Source organism: Sitophilus oryzae, unplaced genomic scaffold (assembly GCF_002938485.1).
Source record: "Sitophilus oryzae breed Bouriz unplaced genomic scaffold, Soryzae_2.0 scaffold_811_pilon_pilon, whole genome shotgun sequence".
Taxonomy (NCBI): domain Eukaryota; kingdom Metazoa; phylum Arthropoda; class Insecta; order Coleoptera; family Curculionidae; genus Sitophilus; species Sitophilus oryzae.
Window position 1 is genome coordinate 3809441 of NW_022147430.1, and position 25108 is coordinate 3834548.

Consider the following 25108-nt stretch of genomic DNA (forward strand, 5'->3'; position numbering starts at 1 on the left):
GCATATACAGGGTTACAATATTATGTCAGTCAATGTATGTCAAAGTCCATAGTCTAATTTCAATTTTGAAAATAGCTACTAACTGTCACTAGAAACTTGCCATGACGACACTAGCCCTCTTGGTTGCCATTTTATTGAAAAATTGCTCTTTATTCAAAATCTGAGCTAGATAGGTATAAGAAACCCTAATATAGTTTGAAAGAGCATTTGAATCTGCTTCCATTTATTTAAAAAAATACAGGGTGTTGTTTTTGAAATAACGAAGTTTTTATGTAAAATCAGAGCCGACGAGAGGGCGTTAAAGGCGATACAAATTATCGAGGCCCGAGACTCAAGGGGGGCCCGGGTCTGGACATCTTTTTATTTTATAAATTACAAATTATTATAATCATATATTTTTATAGAAGTGTTATTCTCCAGGCAGTGTCAGCTACTTTGGACATTGAGACTAAAAATCTAAGTTCATTGCTAGAAGATCTTAATCTTATAAGAAATAGTTGGGCAAATATTTTAAATGAATTTAAACTAGTAGCCAATAATTTAGGAATATCAACCGAGCTAACTACATCCGAGAAAAGAAAACGCAAAAGAAAGGCTTTTTTGATGAAACAGTACCAACTGATTTATTAGAAGGACTTGATGGAGAAGAATATTTTAAAATAAAAGTCTTCTTCTTCTTCTTCCTACTCGATAATAGGTAGATTGCCTGTTCATTCTTCACATCATGCCTACAGTTTTTCAATCGATGGTAAGGTTATCACACCATATTTTCCTTGGCCTTCCCGTACTTCTTCTTCCCAGTGGTGATTTGTCTCGAGCTGACCTTATTATTCCTCCCTCGTCCATTCGGCTTATATGTTCATTCCATTCGCGTCTTCTGCTCAATACCAATTCATTAGTGCTATCCACCTTGCATGTTTGCCTTATATTTTCGCTTCGTTCTCTATCTAGCAGCGTTTTACCTGTGATTTTGCGGAGGATTTTCATCTCGCCTGTTTCCAAGAATCTTTTTGTTTTTGGTCCGGTCTGGTTTCTGATGTGTAGGTCATTATGGGTCTGACGACAGCCTTGTATATTCTTGACTTGATCTCGACACCTATGTATTTATTTTTCCATATGGTGTCGTTCAGACATCTAGCTACTCTCATTGCTTTTGTTGTTTGTTATCTTACCTCTGTTTCGATATCGCCATAACCGGATAACTCTATACCGAGATATTTAAATATCATTTCTTGCTTTATTATTATGTTATCCACGACAATCTTGCATCTAATAGGTATTTTTGATGTTGTCAGGCTCTTTGTTTTGGATACAGAGATTATCATGTTATAAGATTTTGCTACTAGATTGAAGCGATATACTAGTCTTTGGAGGGCGTCCTCATTTTCTGCGAATAGCACAGCGTCGTCGGCAAAAAAAGTGTTTTATTATAACAAATTTTGTTGCAAATATTATTCCTAATCTTAAATTGAAAACCGGCGTTTCGCTAGCCACTGTAATTTTGGAGTTACGATTTTTTAAATTTTAACCCCCTCCCATACCCCCTTACCAACCTCCCACCCCACCAAAAACTAATGGCCAGATTTACGGGTGCCACAGTATTTTTTGTGCCACATTTGGTTAAAATCGGTTTTAGCGGTTTTTCAGTTTTCGTCTTAGAGACGGACAGACGGACAGACAGTCAGACAGACACCATGAAAATATTTTGTATTTAGGTCATTTTATGACCCAAATAACTCATTTTGAGTGAAATTAAAAAAACTTTTTTGTCGATCTTAATAGCCTACCATATTATGTACCTGTTGGTATGGTCGGCTAAAAAAATATAACTTTGGTGTGGATCGTAGTTCTGACATACCCTGTATATGTCAAAATAATTTTAAATTGTGAATATTACCGTCTCACATATACCTATAAAATATTTTGTTTCTACAACTTTCCATTTTCGTATAATCAACCGAGGCGAATGAGGTGCGCCACCCTGTATAAAGTGGGCAACGCTGTGCCGGTCAAGCCTAATCACGTGACTAAACGTTTATTTGGTATGAAACTATTTGGTATATATATAGTATACAGTGGCGGATACAAAGGGGGGACCATGTAGCCCAGCCCCCCAAGATCTATAAATTGGGTTAAATATCAGGCTTTTGGGTTAAAAATGGCGCCTTAAAAAGCTCATTCTACATTACTTTTTATTTGGCGCATTGTTATGTTTTTTTGGTTGTATTTTCTATTAATTATAAAAAAATACTTACATTATTAAGAACATAAACATTAAAACAGATTCTCTTAATAAACGTTCAAGTGGTGGATTCTCTTACATTTACAAGCTAAATGGAATTTGCTTTCATATAATAGCGTTTAGCATTTACTATTGTCTGAACATTACTGTCGTATATATCCGTAAATTCCTATTTATGCACTTATTTCAGCAAAAGATTCCAAGAAAATCTGAAAGCTTTTCCTATTTACGTTCACTCCAACAACATAAAGCAATACAAATAAATATGTCTCTCGCGTAAATAGAAATTTATGGAGCCCTTAGAGTAGTATTTTAAATACAATGTGACCTATTGTACTGAAATACTCGTTTACATTTTCTGTTTCGGAATCCTGCTTTATTTTTTTACGAAAAGTGTAATAAATTATAATATTTTTAATAAACGGCAGAAAATGTTATATTTTGTTGTTAAGAAACAAAAATTACACAATAAAGCTTCATTCAGAACCTCGCAATTAGTGGAATAAATTAGTGATTTCAATTAGCGTAGAAGTTTGTTCTTTTAATTTCAATGTAAGCATTCAGAACGTCAAAATAGAAATAGTAATCGTAGAAAAAGTTATCGAACTTTTAACTTAATACTAATTATTATAGTTCAAAATTTGCGAGAAATGTAATTTTGGCCTTTGATTATATTCCGACAAGAAAAATTGTGATTAGAAATCAAAAATTGGTTGTTTTATAAGCTAAATATTAGGCTTTCTCTATGGATACAACATACAACTAACTGACGCAAGCTGTTGCTAGGATATTATACTAATTTTAATTGTGTTTTTTAAAAATTGTGAATGATCGTAAACTAAAAAGCATAAACTGTAATTGAAACCACTAATTTATTCCACTAATTGCGAGATTCTTAATGAAGCTTAAGTTTTTATACATTTTTATATTTTATACAAGCAGCGCTTAAGATTATCTTAAAGATTATTAAATATGTTTTGTTAGTTTGGTAGTTTCAGAGATAAATTAATAAAAAAAATATGTTTTAAAAATACAAGAAATGTCTTGAAATCAAAACTATACTAGGTATTTACTAAAGTGATTCTGTACTTACTTTGCTATAAATATCGTAATCTTAAACCATACAGGGTGTTCAAAATTCAATGCCAACTTTCTAATATATAAAAATAATTTTTCTTTTTTTTAAGTAGAACACCTGTATATTGTTCCTTTAGATAGATATTCGTGATGTGGTGAAACATATGGGCTTTTCAACAGTATTTTTTTTATTAAAGCCATCTAATGATTTTTCTGGTATTTTACTATTCAAAGAATATTTGCGAAATCGCTAAAAATTTTAAAATAGTTGAAATACAAAAAAATGTTCATTTTTTAATTCTCCATCTAACAAAAAAATAATATACAGGGTGTTCAATTTAAAAAAGCGAAGAAAAATGATTTGATATTTTACAAAGTTTGGCATAGAATTTTGACCACCCTGTATGGTTTAAGATTACGATATTTAGAGCAAAGTAAGAACAGACCAACTATTGTAAATACCTAGTATAGTTTTGATTTCAGGACATTTCTTGTATTTTTAATATTTTTTTGGAGAGGACTGAAAAAAATATTTTTTTTATTTATTTATTAATATTTCTGAAACTATCAAAACCTATTTAATAATATCTTAAAATTATGTACAGTGATCTGAAAGAAAGTCAAAAAATTCAATAATATACAGGGTGTTCTATTTAAAAAAATCATCCTGGAGGCGTATTCCGTAACGATAGAGAGATAGAGATAGAGAAGGGATAGACATAGATAAGGCATGTCTAAAACGAATTCTATAAGCATATTTCCAAGTTCATTCGGATGATCTCGGTAAAGAGATATCAACAACTATTCGATCTAAAAACATCGCGCTTTTTGGTGTTTTTTTGTTGGAAGCCCTGGCGCACAGCTATTTAATGTCATCGTAATAAATGGACCAAAATGGACTTGATATTTTTTTCTTGTTTTGTTTACGTTTATTATTCTTGCTTGATTCGTGACCACGAGTGGAGTGGCTAGAAAAATAAGTTTAGTGATTTATTGAACTAAATTTTTCTCGTCTATGTGTAAACCTAACTTACCCATAGTTAATTTTACTCCAAACTCCAACAAAAACAACAACAAACAAGCAAACGATTTCACACAAAGTCCTCATGAGTTTTAACATTTTAACTTAACACTCGAAGAGTAAAGAAACTTTTTCGGCCTAGTCGTAAATACCGTAAATCGTAAGCATAAGCACGGCACCTAACCTATAAAAACAATTACCTGTGACAATTACTTTAAAAATAGAAGAATAGAAGGTTTGATGGTGCATTAGAAAAGGATAGAAACAATGTCTCCATCAAAGCAAGACCGAAATCGGTCTATCTATTTCTCTATGCCGAACGACCACCGAACGGGACACGAGAACGGCCGAAGTGGCATACAGAATAGCATTTTGTGATAATAGAAAGAAATTTCTTTTATAGAGAGAAATCTCCATGTCTATGGCGTTACAGAATACGCCTCCTGGTTCCCTTACATTTTTTTGGAGGAGGTAATATATTTTCCTGAAATACATACATAATTCAGGTTTGCACTTAAACAAAATTATGGCCCGCCGCACTAGGGCCAAACCCTGTGTACACGACACCCAGCCACACGGCATTGCAAAAACTCTCGGCCCTGCAGCAAATTTATCCGGGGAGGCCGCCGCCGCCGCCGTCCCAAAAGGGTGAAGGAATGTTTTAAATAGCTTTATCAATTATGTATAAAAAAACTAATCTTAATTTTACTCCCAAGTGGAAAGAAACATAAATAGAAACTAATAATTTAAATAGAAACATAAAATTAATAAATGTAATAATAATAACCGTAATTCGGCGTACCAATTTATTATTTTACTGCGAATTGTAGTTGCCATTGGAACAAATCTTCAAATAATTATTGTAAATACGTATTTTTTATTTTGAAAAATACTAGTAGATTTGGAATCTATATTTGATATCAATTAAACTTTTAGTTACGTAATCGATGGCGCGATTTTTAAATTCATTGTTGCCAGCTATAGACATATTCTGACTGCGGACTGACTAAATGGAATTTAAATTTCGCGCTGGAGATTCAGGTGGTAGCTCTGTTGTAAATCTGCTGTAAAAAATGTTAAGTTGACACATTTATTTATTAATTTCCTGAAATTGTCAATCGTTGTGACACTTTAGTTTTGTACTAAGAGTTTTTGGTTTGAATAAATAGTGTGGTGATACTTTAAGCTTAAATATGTTTACTAGCAGACTTTGCAGTCGAACATTCAAGATATTCATTTATCAAGATAGCTTAGTAGCCGTAAAGAAACTCATCGCAACTTTATTAAAATATTTTGAACTGAAAAAGCGATAGTAATGGCCCTTTATGCCCTTTAAGTGTTGTTAAGAAGGCGAGTTTTGTTGATGTAAATAATAACTCCCTATTAATAATATCCGATGACACAGTGGTATTGGCAGACAATGCAAATGATATCCAAATCCTTCTAAATAAGGCTAACAATGAAACCCAAAGCCTGGGTTTAAGCATAAATACTAGATAAACTAAATTTATGCTTTTTTCGCTGTTAACAGAAACAACATTCCGAACACCAGAATTTACTTAAATGTAGAAGTAGTCAAGCAGGTCACACAATTTAAATATTTAGGATGCAAGGTTAACGAAACGTGGGATCCAAAAGATCAAATGCAGGATCGAACAAGCAAGATCTAATTTTCTGAAACTTCGAAGGTTTCTCACAGATAGGAACTTGAACTTCGGCCTTAGATACAGAATGGTGAAGTGCTATGTCTGGTCTGTTTTGTTACATGGTGTGGAAGCATGGAGCAACAATAAACCGAATTGAAGCCTTCGAAATGTGGACCCTACGACGAATGCTAAGAGTGCCCTGGGTCGACCGTGTGAGGAATGAAAACATTCTCAGAAGAGCTGGTCTAGAACAACGTGAACTCTTCGAAATCATCAAGAAGAGGAAAATAGCCTATTTGGGACACATACTACATGGAGAACTCTATCACCTTCAGCGTCTGATTCTCCAGGGTAAAATAGAAGGGAAGAAAACCCAACTGTAAAATAGAAGGGGACAAAAGGAGAATAGGCCGAAGGAAGCTATCCTGGCTGAGAAATAGTCATCATTGGACAGACATACAGAACTTCCAAGCACTCCAAGTCGCTGCAATTAATAGAACCATCTGATGAGGAAAAAAAAGATGAACGTCTACGCAGGAATCTGTACGGCACCTTTAAAAGAAGAAGAAATAATAACTGTTTATATATTTACAACTAATTTATTTTTGTTCTCTAAAATATTTTGATTAAAAGAAAATATGTAAAAGTGGGCATCGCTGTGCCGGTCAAGTTTAATCACGTGACTAAAAGTTCATTTGGTATGAACTATCTGTAAGCATTTCAGTATTTATCTAAAAAAGGTCATATTTACAAAACCCGATTTTTGTCAATATACTTGTGAAATATAGGTTACGGTTCCAGAGATAATGTTAGTGGAAATAATTTAATGGTATCTTAAGAAATATAGTACATATATGTGTTATCTTAATAACATAAAATTAATTATTATTAAATATAAAATCTCTGTTGGGGGGATTTGTGATATTTTTATTTGTGATTATATCTGTTTGCACTATTTTATTATAAAATATGCGGTCGCATTTTAAGCATATTTATATCATAATACGTTAATATTTCAAATAAATTTTCAAAATAAAGTTGTAAACTAAAGAAAAAAAAATTAAGCAAGATTGCGTTTATTGGTAATTTTAGCAATATTTATAAATTATATTTTGGCTAGTGGAAATCCGCAGATTATGTTATTCACGTGATTCTTGAATGATTTCCTTTATAATAATAATAGCTCCCGTATATAGCGTTTAACACCTTGGGAGTAGCAAGGTACAGTTTGCCATGCTAGAGCCGTTCTGTATATAAGGAAGGTGATGTGGCTAGCACTACGCTTCAACCCCCTATTATTACCTCAGGATTGTGAATCCCAAGTACTCATTTAAGGCTGAGTCGGCTAGGTACCCAAACTATTTTTATTTGAATAAAAATAGTCGGCTGATAAAATGCCGGATGTAGGATTCGAACCCACTGCCTTGAGATTGGTAGACGGGAGCCTATACCTACACCATCGGGCACCTAAACCAAACCAAACCAAACCTTTCTGTATGATTATTTTTAAATTTTACGTATGTTATGTTTATTTATGTTATGTTCTATAAATTCAAAGAAGCGATTGCCATACATTACAAACATCTACAGATGCATGAGTAATACATTTATTTTTATTAGATTGAATTTAAAAAGCCTCTTTTATTTTTCTTTTAGAGGCTATCGCTTCTTTTATTATAATTTTGGCGTTTTTTATTTTAATTTTTTTAGCGATAACCTCTAAAAGAAAAAATAAAAGAGGCTTTTTTAATTCAATCTAATAAAAATAAATGTATTGCTCATGCATCTGTAGATGTTAGTAATGTATGGCAATCGCTTCTTTGATTTTAAAGAACATAACATAATAATAACATACGTAAAATTTAAAAATAATAATACATAAAGTTTGGAGCTTTTTAGTTTTACCTTATCAAGTAATTGTAATATAATTAATCAGGTAATAATTGTTAATTTTGAAGTTTAACTTGATATAATGTCATTTTAACAGAACGTCAACGGTTTCTTGTAGACGTATCTGTTTTAAAAAAGTAAAGTATTCTCGAATAGTTGAATTTAAATATTTTAAATATTTTTTTTTATTTATTCTTTGTATTTTTTTGCTTCCGACGACGGAAAGAGATAAAATTTCCGAAACGTTAAGCATTTTTTTTCTTTGTTAGGCAAAGTTGTATAATGAACGTCTACGCAGGAATCTGTACGGCACCTTTAGAAGAAGAAGAAATAATAACTGTTTATATATTTACAATTAATTTATTTTTGTTTTCTAAAATATTTTGATTAAAAGAAAATATGTAAAAGTGGGCATTGCTATGCCAGTCAAGCTTAATCACGTGACTAAAAGTTCATTTGGTATGAACTATCTGTAAGCATCTTAGTATTTATCTAAAAAAGGTCATATTTACAAAACCCGATTTTTGTTAATATACTTATGAAATACAGGTTACGGTTCCAGAGATGATGTTAGTGGAAATAATTTAATGATATCTTAATAAATATAGTACATACATATGTTATCTTAATAACATAATATGAATTATTATTAAATATAAAATCTCTGCTGGGGGGATTTGTGATATTTTTATGTGTGATTATATCTGTTTTGCACTATTTTATTATAAAGTATGCGGTCGCATTATAAGAATAATTTTATCATAATACATTATAATAATAATACGTTATTTTCAAACTAAAGTTGTAAACTAAAGAAAAAAAAAATAATGAAGATTGCACTGCGTTTATTGATAATTTTAACAATATCTATAAATTATATTTTGGCTTATAGTTTGGCTTGTGGAAATCCGCAGTTATGTTATTCACGTAATTCTTGAATGATTTCCTTTGAAATAAAATAAAATAACCGCGTTTGAGTGTGTCCAGGTATCATTTTGGCATCTTTATGACTTATATTATCTTTTTGGCACGCTTAAATCATCAGATTATTTAAATACACACTTTTCTGCATGTAATTAATTCACCTTGCCTTATCTGACGCGCACCAGTTTTTCTAGATTTTCTAGAAGATCTATTTTCACCACTCTGGTTTACCGCTCTATACGACCAAAAAAGGTCCATGTATGGTGGAGGTGCAAGATTTCTTCCCTTATGTTATTCTGCCGCATTTGAGTAAATCGGAAAATCCCCGCATCAGCTCTCCTACTATCTGTAAAACTAAAACAATTTATGCCCATTAAGCGTGCCATTAGTCTAAATCAGAAAATCTACAGTTTCCAGTTTCGCTAGAATTAAAACTATTCTGGTAATAGCGGAGTTGTTAAATGGCATTAAAAACTGTATTAGATAACTTCTAAGTTAAATTAGTTTCTCTCAGCAATTTGCAAAACTATTAAAACTACATTGTCTAGTGTAAATTTTCGGGGTTCAATACGCTTTGAATAATTTCGGCGAGACATTTTAACAGTACTTAGTATCGGAAAATTTTAACTTAAATAAGTTTGGAATATATTGGGTTCTGCTCCTATATAAAAAAAATTATGAATTTTGTTAATGTGCAAACCTAAAGTATATATTAGGATATATTTCAGGAAAATATTATAACTTCTACAGGGTGGCTCATAAAAGTGTGAGTGAATTAGGATGACTTCCTTTCTCTCCACTTTACACAGACATAATCCTAAGATATTAAATAATAATAATATTATGTTCTCATAGTTTCAGAGACATTAATAAATAAATAAACAAAATGCATTTTCATTTTTTTTTTAATTATTGAAAGTACAAGACATGTCTTGATAACAAAACTATAATAGGTATTCTGTACTTACTTTGCTATAAATATCGTAATCTTAAATCATACTAATCTACGCCAAACTTTCTATAATATAGAATAATTTTTCATTCGTTTCATCTTGTGTTTTTTTTTTAAATCGAATACCCTGTTTTTCTACTTCAAAGGTTTTAACGGTTTTGCAGATATTCTCAGTATTATATTAAATATTAATGGCTTTTCCTACAGTAAAATTGTATCAAAACAACCTAAGGATTATTGTGTGGTATTTTACCGTTGAAAAAGCCATTATTACGTATTTAAGTACCTTTCAAGCAGGTTTTATTTAAGGTACTGAATCAAGCCATTCTGAAAGAACTAAAATAGGAATAGTCAAAACATTATATCACTGAGCAAACATCATAACAGTGATTCAAAAATCTCTTAATACTTAATGGACTAAATAATATCAAAAAACATTGTTTAAAGTTAAAAAAGAAATAAATAAAGACAATGTGAGTTCGTCTAATCCGAAATTCGTATTAAAAAACGTGTTTATAGTTAACGACAATGCTAGGTTAGATGCTTCGAGATTGCTATCGTCCTCAGGTCTATTGTGGCCCTCTTCTGAACCTTAGCTACATTCTTCAGTTCCACCCTTTTCACAAAGTCTATAAATTTAGAGACTGACCTCCATATAGCTCTTGGTCAATCGCCTCTCAACTTTATATATTATTATATATAATTTTTATTTATAATATGCTGCAACTGCTACAACTATACGCATACCTATTATCAGTAATCTAATTCTTCATCCAATTTTTAAAAGACTACTACAACTTAATTACACCCTTGATATTTTTATTACTTTATTCGATAGAAAATGACACTCTGAATAGAATAATATATCATATATCAACTTTGACATTTTCGCATATGGTTTAAATGGAAATTGTAACATGCGGACCATGCGGTTCATAACTAATTGACTCGAAATACCAAATGTTATTACCAAATTATACGTAAAAAATGTTTTTTTCTTCTAAATATTCTAACTAGTCAAGCTTGTTCCTTTTGAAAACATTTAAAAATGATTAAAAATACGATTTGGGCATGTGTTAATCGGCCAGGACAACACAAGAAAAATAATAGACACAATATGGCATATCATATGCCAACTGTTGACATTTAGGTACGCTTAAAAAATAGTATTTTAAATTTCAATTTAGAGTGCCATGGCTATGTTAAAAACACTAATTTTTAATCAAGGATCAACACACCCATGGCTAGTGATGTTGGTAGCGATTTTTTTAAATTTTTTCGTTTCATGTATAAAATAACCTCAAAAGGCAATGCCGCGCCGCAACAACTGTGACGCGAGCGAGACAAAATCCGACGCGCGACCGATCGTAACCGATATCCTAAACAAAACATCTTTTAAAAATGGGCCATAACAACTCTCAAAGAAGAAGATGTATTTTAAAGTCAATTGTCAAATCAGATGCGAGTGGAAAGTGGAATTTGGTTGCTGGGAATCAACCTTCTGCATTGGCGATTTGCGAATTATTGCGATATTTAGCTGTTGCTCTGCTGTCTTTACCAACGTCATCTGCAGCCACTTACAGTTTTATCCATACTAAAAAAAGGAATCGCTTAACTGCACAAAGAGCCGGCAACATAATATTCGTAGCTCATAACAATAAATTATTACTACAAAAAAAAAGTGGATATGGAGCATGATATTCAACAACATGAAACTCCTCCAGAACCACTAGAACCCGTTGAGGTAGAGGTTCGTCCTTCAGAATCAAAACCAGATGATCCATCGAAGATATCTGATTGGAAGTAGAACTGACGAAGACAGTACTACTACTACTACTACTACAATAATACCCTATGAAGATGGGACCAGCTCGGCGCTTGAAAGTATTCCGGAATAGAATAATACAGTTATTTGTGTTTTTAATTTATATTTCGTGCTTTTTTGTTTTTTTTAAGTTCATAGTCATAGTTTATGGTTTATGTACAAAGTACAAATGTTTCCAAATGATTTTTGTTATGTGTTATGTTTATAAATTTTATGAGTTATGTATTGTTTATTAAAAATATAACAGCTAATATTATGTTTATTGTTTTTTTTTCACTTTCATGTGGGTTATATAATTTATTCCTTTATTGTATCAACAAAATATATGTAAAATTGTAAAATTTCCTGCAACAATCAAAAATTTCTGAAATATTAACATCACTACCCATGGCACTCTAGATTGGAACTTTAAAATACGATTTTTTAAGCGTAAATGTCAAAAGTTGACAAATGATAAGCCATTCTATTCAGAGAGTCATTTTCTATCGAATAAAGTAAAAAAATACCGAGGGTGCCATTTAAAAATTAAAAATTCATTTCAGAGTCATTTCCGGTGAAACAGGAAGTGATGGAAACGAATTGAATACGTCAATCAATCCTAATTTATGTCATATAAACTAGAATAGATATATGTAAACTAGAACTATATAAACATAGCAAATCTCGTTTTTTTTTATCAGAAAAAATAAAAAAAGTTATAGGGGCGAACCACTGTCGAGAAACACCCGGTATATTATGATCTTGGTCCTAGAGAATAATACTCTCAGTTTACTATAAAATAAATTACCTATATAAGTTTCTTGCCTGCAACTGCTGATATAGAAATTTAATTCCACACTGTGTTCGTCATAATGTGCATCAACTTGTTTTCACTACCGGTTTCGGAGCCCTACTCCATCATCAGGCGAAATTCAAACTCGCAGATGGAATGTTATCACGGTCCTAATTTACAAAATCACAATCGCAGCAAAATCGCAACTAAATAATATTGGTTGCCTAAATTGAAACTCGCAAATAGAAGAAGTCGCAGTCGCAGTTCCCTATGAGAACCAATCGCAGGTTGCTATTGCGATTTTAATATCGCTGATTGAATCGCCATTTGCGATTTGTTGCTCACCTCTAGTACAAATAACCGGCATTGAAAGTGTTCTCTCCTTCCTTCAGATTGACAGAACCTGCACATTGCTTCAACTGTCAATCCATTCGGCTTTATAGAGCATTTTAGCATCCAAAAAAGCACAACAAATGGAGAATAAAAGTAATTTTTCTCTTTTTTCCTTCAATTTACTTTTATTTTGTGTTTTAACTGTGTTTCAAGTAATTATACTCGTGAAACGGCTCTGAACATTAAATGAACACTTCAGCGGAAAATTCCTCGTGCGCACCCAGGGCACATAAACGTGTGTATGTATATAGTATATTAGAATATGGCCGAAATATGTCACGCCTCGAGCATTCGTTTCCGGATTTTGGGTTTAATATGTTATGCGGCGGCGAAACAAAACAGGCTTCCAGTGGAGAGAATAAACAGGAATGTTTTCCGAATTTACTTCGGTTAACATGACGACAGTGATATGTAACGATAATATAGACACAACAATGAGAACATACAGTTTGAAGCGTAATAAGTATGTCGGTTTTTGTAAAGCCATTTGACCAAGTATATGAATATTCTTTAATTGATATAGAAGGAGTTTTGCTTGCCATATAGGTGAGACTAAAGAGAGACAGCTAAAGGCAAGAAAATATTATTTATTAATATACACTAAAGCTGTAAGAATTTTGTTCATTTCATATATAAACTGCCCCTCAAATTAAATACCACAGCAATTTTTTTACTCATTTTCAACGAGTTGTAACTTTGAAAAAAATGGACCAATTTTGTTGATTTTTTTAGCATATTAAAGATCGTTTTTCGTAGATTGACCTGATTTTTCTAAATTTTGTATGATATTTAGTTTTCTATGATATACAGGGTGTGAAAAAAAAGAATGTAATTTTTGTGTTACTGCCATTTTGCCAAAAAACAAAATTTAACTAGAATTATAAGTTTTGGGTATAGCTAAGACTAATATCTCTCGGGACGTATTTGAAATTTTTACGATAACTCATCTGGAATAAAAGATAATCAATTTTTACTCTAACTTTTTCTACCTTTCTTAAGAGATATGCTAACAAAACTGAAATTAACTTTAAAATTGTAGAATATTCGTTACTTTTACAATGTGAAATTAAAAAAAAACTACTAACTTGCAGCTAAACTACAGATTTTTAGACACAAAAAGAGTTTTTACAAAAATATCAAATACGTGTCCAGCTTTTATATTAACCTTATGGGCTGTTAAGTTCAAAATATTAAAAAAATAATTTTACTTTTTCGCAGGTCGTATTTTTAAGAGATCCTGTATTAAACTGCGTTAGTTAAATCATTTTTTTTTAATTTCACATTGTAAAAGTAACGAATATCTTACAATTTTAAAGTTAATTTCAGTTGTAATTGGTAATTGGTAATATCAGTTTTGTTAGCATATCTCTTAAGAAAGGTAGAAAACATACAAGTTAGAGTAAGATTTGATTATCTTTTATTCCAGATGAGTTGTCGTAAAAATTCCAAATACGTCCCGAGATATTAGTCTTAGCTATGCCCAGAACTTATAATTCTAGTTAAATTTTGTTTTTTGGCAAAATGGCAGCAACACAAATATTACAAAAATTACATTCCTTTTTTTCACACCCTGTATATCATAGAAAACTAAATATCATACAAAATTTAGAAAAATCAGATCAATCTACGAAAAACCATCTGTAAAAAATGCTAAAAAAAATCAACAAAATTGGTCCATTTTTAGTTACAACTCGTTAAAAATGAGTAAAAAAAACGCTGTGGTATTTAATTTGACGGGCAGTTTATTTGAGCGGGCCGAAAAACACTCTTTACCATCTATTGACGGGAGATGCACTAATATCTCACCGACATTTTATGACATCGTCTGTTGATATAGAAGAAGTTTTGCTTGCCGTATTTGAGAACCAGCTTCTGGACAGCCTACCTGATGAAGGGTATGCCCAGAAATCGGTTATGAGAGTGGAGCTTGGTTCCCCCCTTTACGACAAGCAAAACAATTTTCTTTTTACTTTTTATTTTTTTTTAATTTTTCTCTACTTTCGATTTTTCAAAATTAAAAAAAAATACACAGCTAAAGGCAAGAAAATAGTATTTATGAATATTCTTTTAGGTACTTATCAATTATTGGAATTTAAGTTGTGAGTCTTGAAAAAGTGCAAATATTTTCAGGGCTGGTAAATCTCGATAAAATAAATATATTTTCTCGTTACCATTTTTCAAATAAATCCAAAATTGCCGACTTATTGAGGTTTGGAAATAAAAAAAATATTTAAAAAAAAATCAGAGCCACCTGATTTTTCTGTATTTCCACCTCTTTTAGTGCCGTAACCATGGTAATTGGTAATATCAGAGATGAAGAGTATATTACGCTGTACTGTTCGGGTCGCTCTGAGCGGTCGGGTAAAGCGGGTGTGTGGCCGAAGGAATTATATATTATATTTCAGAAATCTGCACTTAGCCCGTGTTAACCACACCTAAAATTCCAAACACACATGGTTTGATTAAGACTTGACTAAAATTTGTAGAGCTTCAACGTTTGCCATAAAATAGCGAGCAATTTGTTACAAAGCCATATAAATTATATATCACTGGAATCACAAAACTTCAATCTATTCCCGTATTGTAACGGAATTTTGAATTTGTCTTTATTTTCGAGAAAATTTAGTGCCAACATAAAACATAAGGAATATTTTGTTGATGTTTGACCATCAAAATCTTAAAAATAAAGAAGTTCTCTAAAAATGTGCTACAATACGGATATAATATAATCCTTTATCTCGAATTTTCTTCTTCGTTTGTGTAAAAATACCTAACCAATTTTACATAAAACGTTAAATGCTGAACGCTTATTTTACTACTTTTTTGGACTAGTGAAATGGACTCTTAAGAAATCATACCGTGGGAAAATCCGTGGTAAACAGACAGTTCTAAAAAGTTTTCTAAAATATACAAGAAAATGTATTATATTTTTTTCACAAAAGAACCTCATAGACTGGGATCGAAACTATCCCTCTAAAATATTTGTACTTATTTAAAACTGACCATCTTCGTTCCGCCTAATAGTGAAGTGATGTAGAAGTTAGTATCTTAGTTGAAACAAAGTCAGGTACCCGGTGTTGTAAAGGAACGGCTCTCGTCTACTTATCCAAAGATTGTGAGTTCGAATCCTGCAGCCGACATTCCATCAGCTGACTATTTTTAATAAAATAGAAATAGTTTCGGTACCTAGGTCGACTCAGCCTTAAATGAGTAATTGCGATTCATAATTCTGAGGTAATAATAGCCTGTGATGTTATAGTGAATAATAGCCTGCACATTACCTTCCTCGGTATACCAGAGTATAACAAGTTGTACTTTGCTACTCCCAAGGCGTGTAAAGCTAAGCTATAAAACGGGAAATTATTATTAAGTAGTATTTTTGTGAATCTTGGTGAAATGGATGACCGATTGACGGAATGATCTGGAATGAATGAGGCCAATCTATTTGGAAGTAGCTCATTTGTTCTCTATATTTTTGTTTATATTTCGAATTAATTATAGTCTGTCCAACGAGAAGATCCGTGACAGTGATAGACGTGTCTGTCATTTTATTTTCAAAGTAGTTTATTTTATTTTACAAAGAAATAAGTTGGTACAACAACTGGAACACATAGCAGGAAATTAATATATTCAAAATTTGACTGACAAGTGATTACTTCAAAATATTGTGAAAAAAACTGTATAAAATTGAAAAAATGTAATCGAATTATTTTATTTAACAAAAAACGGTGTGTTAATACAAAACAAACAAGAACAAGACATCACATACCAAAAAAATATAAAAAAGAACTATTTCTTACTTCCAAGTTTCATGAAATATAATCATAAATGCGATTATATTTATCAATATAACTTATATACAAATACAAATTTGTAATATTCCACAGGAATAAATAAAACAACATAAATAAAACAAACTATTTTATTAATAATAATACTTACCAAATTTTATACCTTAAAGGTTTATTTATTAACTTTAATCTTATTTTTTTTAAACCAGTACCTTTTGACATTATTTTTCTGCAGTACTAAAATTCATTATTTACCTATCGATATTTTACAGCTACTCCAGTTTGTAGTATGTGTTTACGACCATATCCGAGATGCACTTATCTACGACGACTAATCCTTCGACCATATACGAGATGCACTTATCTACTACGAAATGGTATACAAACTTTATTGATGGTAACTTTATAGGTGTATAAGACTTTCTGCCTGGGCAGCGAGTATTAACCATAAACTGTGCTCTGGGTCTACAGTTAATTTTCACTCGATTTTTCCTCCACTTAACTTCAAAAGACACAAAACACACGTAATAACACGAATCAAAATGCATCATCTTCCAAAACGTAGGGTATTTGACAAAAGTTGACACAAAATTATAACCTTTAATTTGGCAAGACTTTGACAAGCGTCAAAAATCTAAAGGCGAGTTCATACGCATCGGCGTCCGTTTGTCGTTCATCTTTCCGTCAAACCAATAAAATTGAAATACGATCTGTCATTTTTGAAATAAACCAATAAAACTGGTTATACACAAAAAGAGACGACGCATGACGGATTTATATCTAAACCCATCCATAGTTAACTTAAAAATTATTAGAAACTTTTTTTTGTAAAATAAATAGATTGGTATGGGACGTCATCTGCTTTTCTTCAGCTGTGTAGTTAAACAAGAATACAATATGTAACTTAATATTGGCATCATTATCATCATCATCATTTTCAGCTTATTCAACCATTTCCAATTATGGTATAGTCTCTCTTACATATTTAGATACTCTCTTTATAGTTGGGCCCATTGTTGTCTATTGTTGGTTGTGCGGCCCCAATTTATCCCTCCGAATTTTCTAATATCATGGTCCCATCTAAGGTTTGGTCTTCCTCTAGGTCTCTTAATTCCTCGTGGGTACCATGCTGTAATTTTTGTGGTCCACCAATCCTCCTGTATGTGGGGCCACTTCCTGCTTTACTTCAATGTATTTAAAAGCTTCGCGGCCCTTTCTGCTCTACGCTACGCTAGGTACGTCTCATGTGGGACCACGCACTTACGATCTCTCTTGGCTATTTACAGTATATTTCGTTCCATTGAGCGTTGTGCGACCTTCAGTTTTTTTTAACTATTATTATTTTCCTTGGGTAGATTACCCAACCGTATTCCAAGCAGAAATCCTCGCCATTCTACAATTTTCAAGAGGAAACAATAGAAGAGCTTGCTGAGAAAAGTTTATCAATATATTCTTAGACAGCCAGGCGGCACATAAGGCGCTCATAAGTTTTAAAGTATCGTCGAATCTCATCTGGGGATGCTCTAATGTGAACTCTGGCAGAAAGGAACAAAATTAAATTATTCTGTTGACGGACTATAGCGGCATCCAAGGCAACAAAAAAGCCGAAAAATTAATAAGACAAGAATCATTGGAATGCTATTTTGGCCCACAGATAATACTGGAAGTGTCCAAATTTATAACATGTAGTGCAGTAAAACTCTAAATAAGGGAGAAGCGAACAGTCCACTGGAGAAACAGGCAAGGACCAAGCATAGCAAAGCCTTTAGCCAAGGACCTAATTCTAAAGCCACAATTCTGGTATCGAGCAGGAATAAAATGCGAATTACAACAGGTCTCTTGGCAGGACATATGGCTGTCAAGTGCTACCTGAACTAGCTCAACCTATATCCAGGAAGTTTATACTGTAGACTCTGCGATAAAGATCCTAAAACACCAGGGCACATAATATGTCACTGCGAGTATCTGGATCGCAAGCGACACTTTCTATTTAGGAAAGCAAGGCTAGTATCAGAGGATCTATAAAGAATGTCTATACCTCTGTGGCGGATTCATCTCATTCTCTCCAAAAAAGTCCTATGAGTATTTCGCCACTGTAAGAGAATCTACAAAATAAAAGAGTTATTTTTTGTAAACACTGCTGCGTTAATTCAACGGAGCCTACTTGTCAGCAGTTAGGTTTAGTGATACACAAATTTGCCTAACGAACAAAAAAAAATGCTTAAAGTTTCGGAAAGTTTATCTCTTTCCGTCGTCGGAAGCAAAAAAAATCACAAAAAACAAAGAAAAAAACTATTTAAAATATTTAAATGCAACTATTCGAAAACACTTTAGTTTTTTTTAAACAGATACGTCTACAAAAACCGTTGACGTTCTGTTAAAATGACATTATATAAAGTGAAACTTCAAAATTAACAATTACTATTTGATAACAATTACTTAAATTACTTTTTAGTAAAACCAAAAAGCTTCAAACTTTCTGTATGATTATTTTTTAATTTGTTTTTAAATTTTACGTGTGTTACTTATTTATGTTATGTTCTCTAAAATCAAAGAAGCGATAGCCATACTTTACTAACATCTACAGATGTATGAGCAATACATTTATTTTTATTAGATTTTATATTAAAACGCCTTTTTAATTCTTCTTTTACAGGCTATCGCTTGTTTCATTATAATTCTTGCTTTGTTAAAATCTACTCTGTGCCCTCTGTCCCATGAATGCTAACAAATCTTAGATTTGTGAAAATGGCCCTTTCTTAATAATGTTTATGTTAAAAGGATGTATTTTGCGTTTTGAAGGATGTTCGTATGTTATGTTGTTTTTCTATCCATCTATTTTTTTCTTAAACGCCTCATATGTATTAAATTGTAAGTTGTATATATTGGGTGTATTGTTATCATTGTGTGTATTCTCTCTATGATTCGGGGTTTGTATTTCCTTTAATGTTTTGTCAATAAAAGATGTTGGATAGTCGTTTTTTATTAATAAATTTTTATGTGGTTTATATCTATGTTTAATGAATTGTTGTCTGAACATATTATTTTTGCCCTATCATATAAACTTTTTATAGCACCTTTTTTACACTTATACTTTAAATTTAAGTATCTGTCTGTATTTGCGGGTTTTCTGTAAACATCTAAAATTAGTTTATTGTGAAAGATATATCTATGATTCAGAAGATCTATGGTTCCGTCCTATTAAGGACCTACACAAGCTACAAGCATAGGAGTTTGTGTTCAGCACAGTGTTCAGATTCTACAAGCATAAGGTACTGTGTTCATAAAAAGGGGACAAACAATAGGCAGTACAGGTCGCAGTATTTCCGGCCGTACACCGTCCCTTAATATTGAGACAAAAAAGGGAACTATTAAATTAATAGAAAATAAAAATAAAAAGAAAAAAAGAAAAACATTACTGTAGAAATAGCAACGGCAATTCATTAAATTTGTTTGTGAAACTCTTCGTCGGCATCATCCTGTCCGTTAACGGTTCGGTGTTCACCGCTGCGCGTCTAGTTGACACAACTTTTAAAATATTCATCAGCATATTTCTTGAAGAACAATAAAAAGTTTAATGAGTCATTTAGCTATTCACGGGAAAAGTTTACGGAAAGTTTGATCAGTTTCCGGCCAATACAAATACAAAGGCTTTTAACGGCGCCTCGGCGTAACGGGGAAAAGAAAAAAAGTGGAAAAATTGGAGGCAGGAATAGAAAAGTTGCTGAATTTAGATTTTCGTCGCAAGATTCATTATGGAGGTATAATAATAACTTTATTTTATTTTTTTTAATGAAAAGAAAGTATCGCAGATTAACCAGGAGAGTCTGTCAGCTTGTGGTCGATTACTTTGATGTTAATAGAGATACGCTACTGAAACACTAATCAATTTGACGTATCGTAATTATTTTTGTCAGGTAGTAAATAAGAACAAAAATGGAAAAAATAATTATATTATATTATATAAGTGTTTTAGGGAGCTTTCTTTAAAATGCAACTAAATCAGGAATATAATATAATGTTTTATAAACAAACCAAAGTATTGTCACATTTCAGGAACAGTTACGTATCGTTTTATTCATGCGACCAATTGCACACACTGTTATATTTGTGTGCTCAGTATACGTGGGAACTGAAGCAACGGTGACAACGCATTTTAGGCAAAAATTCGGTATTCTGTCATTACATAAGCATTTCCCTAAGATGCCTCTCTAAAAATATATTTCCGAAGCTTTTTCCCGAGCTTTTCCCTATTTATGCCCGTAATAAATCTACATAATTGCTTGACTGAAAAGTCCACGTGAGCCAAATCACATACATATAAGACACTTAGCTCTCTTTTTTATGTAACATATTTGCCATGAAAAGTATTCTCTCACACATCGTTGTCGTAAATTAAACATATCATGGCACTGTATTTTAGTATTTTAACAGTAAGGCCCAGCGCCCACGGTACGACTGTTTTGTGACAAAAGTTGCAAACTAGTTTACTCACTTTTAATCAGTTCGTGTAGTATTCAATTTAAGATGGTGAAGACATACTTAATTATTATCAATACTGCAGACAACGCAGGACTCAAAAACAAGCAACTTTTAAAATGCAACGCAACTGTGACCGCGGGAAATGGGTCGCGGGTCGCTGGTGGCTGGTCGCGTGTCGCGGATCGCGGGTCGCGGGAATCTGCGACTGATTGCATACTAGTCCCGTTTGAATCGATTCGTATGCAGCTTCACATTACTATACGCTCCCGACGTTGCATAACAATTTGCAATCTCAGCAACTGATTTGCAGCTTTTGTCTCAAAACAGTTGCACCGTGGGCGCTGCGCTGGGCCTAGGCGTATTATCTTTGAATTTTACTTCCTCCAGCTACCCATTACATGCGCCAATAGATTTTTTGTGTTGTTTTTTGATATATAAAAGACGTAAGCACCGAGGGCCGCAAAACAAATATTGTTTAACAAAAAGATTTTTTAATAAATTAATTTTACAAAAAAATCCAATATTCCGATTTATGGTTAATTAAAGTTGTAAAAATGATTGTCTAACATTGATTAATAATCTTTTTTTTGCTTTCATTTTAATTAAAACAGCATTGATCGGCATAATAAATTAACATAGAAAATTGTTGACAATATGGCCGTTACCGTCCAAGCAGGGTTTCCTAATTGCGCCTTATTTGTGTCTACAGGCACAATGTAGGTAATGTGAAATACACTTCCCTATTAGTTTCACGCAATTCTTACTATGCGCCATGTTTGACACAAACGAGGAATCTCGTAACAATATTCCGTAATTGTGTGGTCGATATTGATCGATGACACAATGTTTGGAAATCGTTTCTATTTTGTGACTTATCTGGACACGAGAACGGCATAGTGTCCGTGGTGCCTTATAAGTAACTCCAGTGTCGATAGCAGTATTTACACTCAGTGAGCTGCTACTGGAAACATTTTTACTCGTTTCATTTACACTAGAGATGACAATCCTCGAAGTTGATCTTTTATTTGACTGTTCCTGTTTTATTCTTACTTTTATCTGTGATATTGTGCATTCTGATTTTGAACATCGGCGTTTTCTGATGTTGAAGCCTCAGTTCTAGCATCAACTGTAATATTCTTACCAAAAGCCGATTAAATGCGGTACTATTCTATCAATCTTTGATAAATTAAAATAGATAAAAGTAAAGCGTGCATGTAGTAACTTGCACGCTTTAGTAAGATGAGGTAGTTTTATAATTTCGCAGAACGGGTTTCTTATTTGACGACATATTTTATATTACGCAAACCGAAACAAAACTTGATCTGGATCGATCAATTTCTACCGTGCGTTTTAACTACAGGTTAAAATGTCTTATAGAAATAATAAATTCATCGTAATTAAGCAACACAGAGTTACAAAAGTATTTTAACAATTTCAGCCAATTTTTCTTTTTCTTTATATCAATAAAGTTATTTCTTATTAATATTAATAATAAATAGTATTAATTCTATACCATTATTTTCAGTTATTATGCCTCTACCGCCTTTCCGGTGGGACCTACCAGAATTATACCTCCTCTTAAACGGCAAAGACTCATGACGACATCAGTAAGAAATGGAAAATCATCTCAGGCACAGAAAAATACATCGTTGGGGTCTCTGGACCAGCTAAAAGTATACAGTAAGTACTCTATATTTACAGATTATTATTTTTCTCTTTGTCAATTTTTAAACTAAATAAAAAAGATACTATATTATCTACCGTGTGCTGCATCGGAATACGGGACATAGGAAATAACAAGTAAATTTTGAAAAGATCAAATATTATCTCCCCAGATGATTTCTTGGAAAAATCTTATTAGACTTTTTTAAAGAGGCGTTAAAGTTGTACTTTTGTCTAGAATTTCGTTTCATTTTGAATAATTGTTTAAAAGTTCAACCATTCAAATTAGTAAAATTTAAAATATGGTCCAGAGAAAGCTACAATTAAAATACATACCAGCAAAAATGTGATTGTGTCATTGTCAAGTTCGATGTCACATTTTGTTTGCAAAAATTTGAAGGTTCCAGAGTAATTTGATATAAAATTGGTATAATATAATTATGAATTTTGTAATTTCTGAAAAAGTTACGATAGTTAAACGGCATTTTACGGCATAAAAATATTTGCACTTATTTAAAATTCACCCTGTATATCATAGGGAAAAATTGACCAAAACGTAAGGCGAAAAAATACGCAAAAAAATTCCACACGGGCCCCTCCTTACATTGCCCCCGGGCCCCTTTGGCCTAGTGCGACCCTGGATCGATACTAAAGAAACATACGAGTAAGAATCCGTGTGTTTGCTTTAGCGTGATTGTAATGGAAATTACGGAGATAGCAGCATTTCGGTGGCTATTTCAGATCACTGGGAGTTAACAGATATTACTGAGTTAAAATAGCAAATTTTCTTTAATTATAAAAAATGTATTTGCTTTCCATACTTATACAGTATGTTTTCTCTTTCTATAATGGTATAAAAAAACTTATTAAAGTAAAAAATGGAGTTACCAGGTTATCACGTTTGGAGTTCCAATTATTTTTGTTTTCACAACTCCATATCTGACGATATGGAGTCGTGAAGACTAAAATAATTGAAACAGGAAAAAAACAACAATGTACCAGAGTAATTTGGTATAATATAATTATGAATTTTGTAACTTCTGAAAAAGTTACGATAGTTAAACGGCATTGTGCTGGACATAGTATTCTCGCTGTATTAGATATGTTCGCCGCTCAGTGTCCGGAAAGCCTATACCGAATAAGTCAACAATTTAACGAACAAACCAGATGTTTGAAACTAAATAAAGGCACTAAGGTATTAAGCACATGGAAGTGTGAAAACAAAAATAATTGAACAGGAAGAAAACAACAATGATTTGAATATTCTTTATGTTGAAAAAAAGAAAAACATTGACTACCGTTTATTGGGGATACAGTGGGAAAAGACTAAAATAGTTTAATAAAGTTCCTTTAGTTAGAAAAATTTCTTTTATTTGTTAAATTATTGTGGACGTATGAGTGATCGAGTAATGAACAGCAAATAAATCATACACCGCGAATACTATTCTCAATTCAACTAATTCTTTTGTAGATGGTCATTCCAATTGAGAAGAAAATTAACCACCCTTTTCAAACCACCTAAATTCTTGTAAACAAAAAAATATGACATCGAATTTGACAATGACAAAATCATATTTTTGCTGGTACTTTAATTGTAACTCTGGGCCGTATTATAAATTTTTAATAATTTGAAGGTATACTTTTACAAATAACTTTAACGTGTATATTCCAAATGAAACGATATTCTAAACGCCTACAAGTACAACTTGCCTCTTCAAAAAAGCCTCATACAATAACTCAATAACAAATATTGACATTTTCAAAATTTACATGGCCCATGTCCCGCGTTCCGATGCACCACACGGTATAATACCATACAATCGAGAAAAAAATGGCGCGAAAGACGGCTGGTGAATGACAATCGATAATAATTTTAGCGAGTTCCAGCCCTACATGTCATTTGCTTGTCCTGTACTCTTCTTATTTTTTATGGCGCTTACTGCCAGTTGGCCTTAAGAAACTGGTATTTTATTTTTATATTGATTAAAAATGATTTTCAAATGGTGTGAACTACATTACAATGCCTATTTTGCAAGGTTGGAAAAAATGATGATTTTTTTAAAAAAATCGAAAAAATCAGATTTTTTATATAAATCAGATTTTTTTTAATTTTAATTCAAAACAATATATAAATCGGATTTCCAAATGACTAGGACCTATTTCCACTTAAAGTTCTATCCTAAATGGCTAAATCTATACCCCGATATCGATAGCATTAACAATTCTATGGGGCGTGGGATTTTTCCACATCGGTCACAAATTCCGCAAAAAAAGTCGTTCACTTCAGGTCAAAAGGATTTTTTATTCCAACGTCTGAAAAGTATAAATTTTTGTTATTTTAACACCTAGGCATAAAAGTAAAGTACTGTTATGCCTAAGCACAAAAGTACAAAAATATATTATTAAACTGATATTAAGTGTCAAATTCAAC

General features: G+C 32.2%; 1 protein-coding gene across 1 annotated transcript in view; it reads left to right on the forward strand.

Annotated features, from left to right (window-relative positions):
• LOC115889159 (heterogeneous nuclear ribonucleoprotein C-like 1) overlaps positions 1–25108 on the forward strand; it is an 827286-nt gene that overhangs the window by 718188 nt on the left and 83990 nt on the right. Inside the window, exon 8 of the mRNA XM_030909100.1 lies at positions 22541–22695. Coding sequence (XP_030764960.1) covers positions 22541–22695 — 155 coding nt within the window. The remainder of the gene's footprint in view (positions 1–22540; positions 22696–25108) is intronic.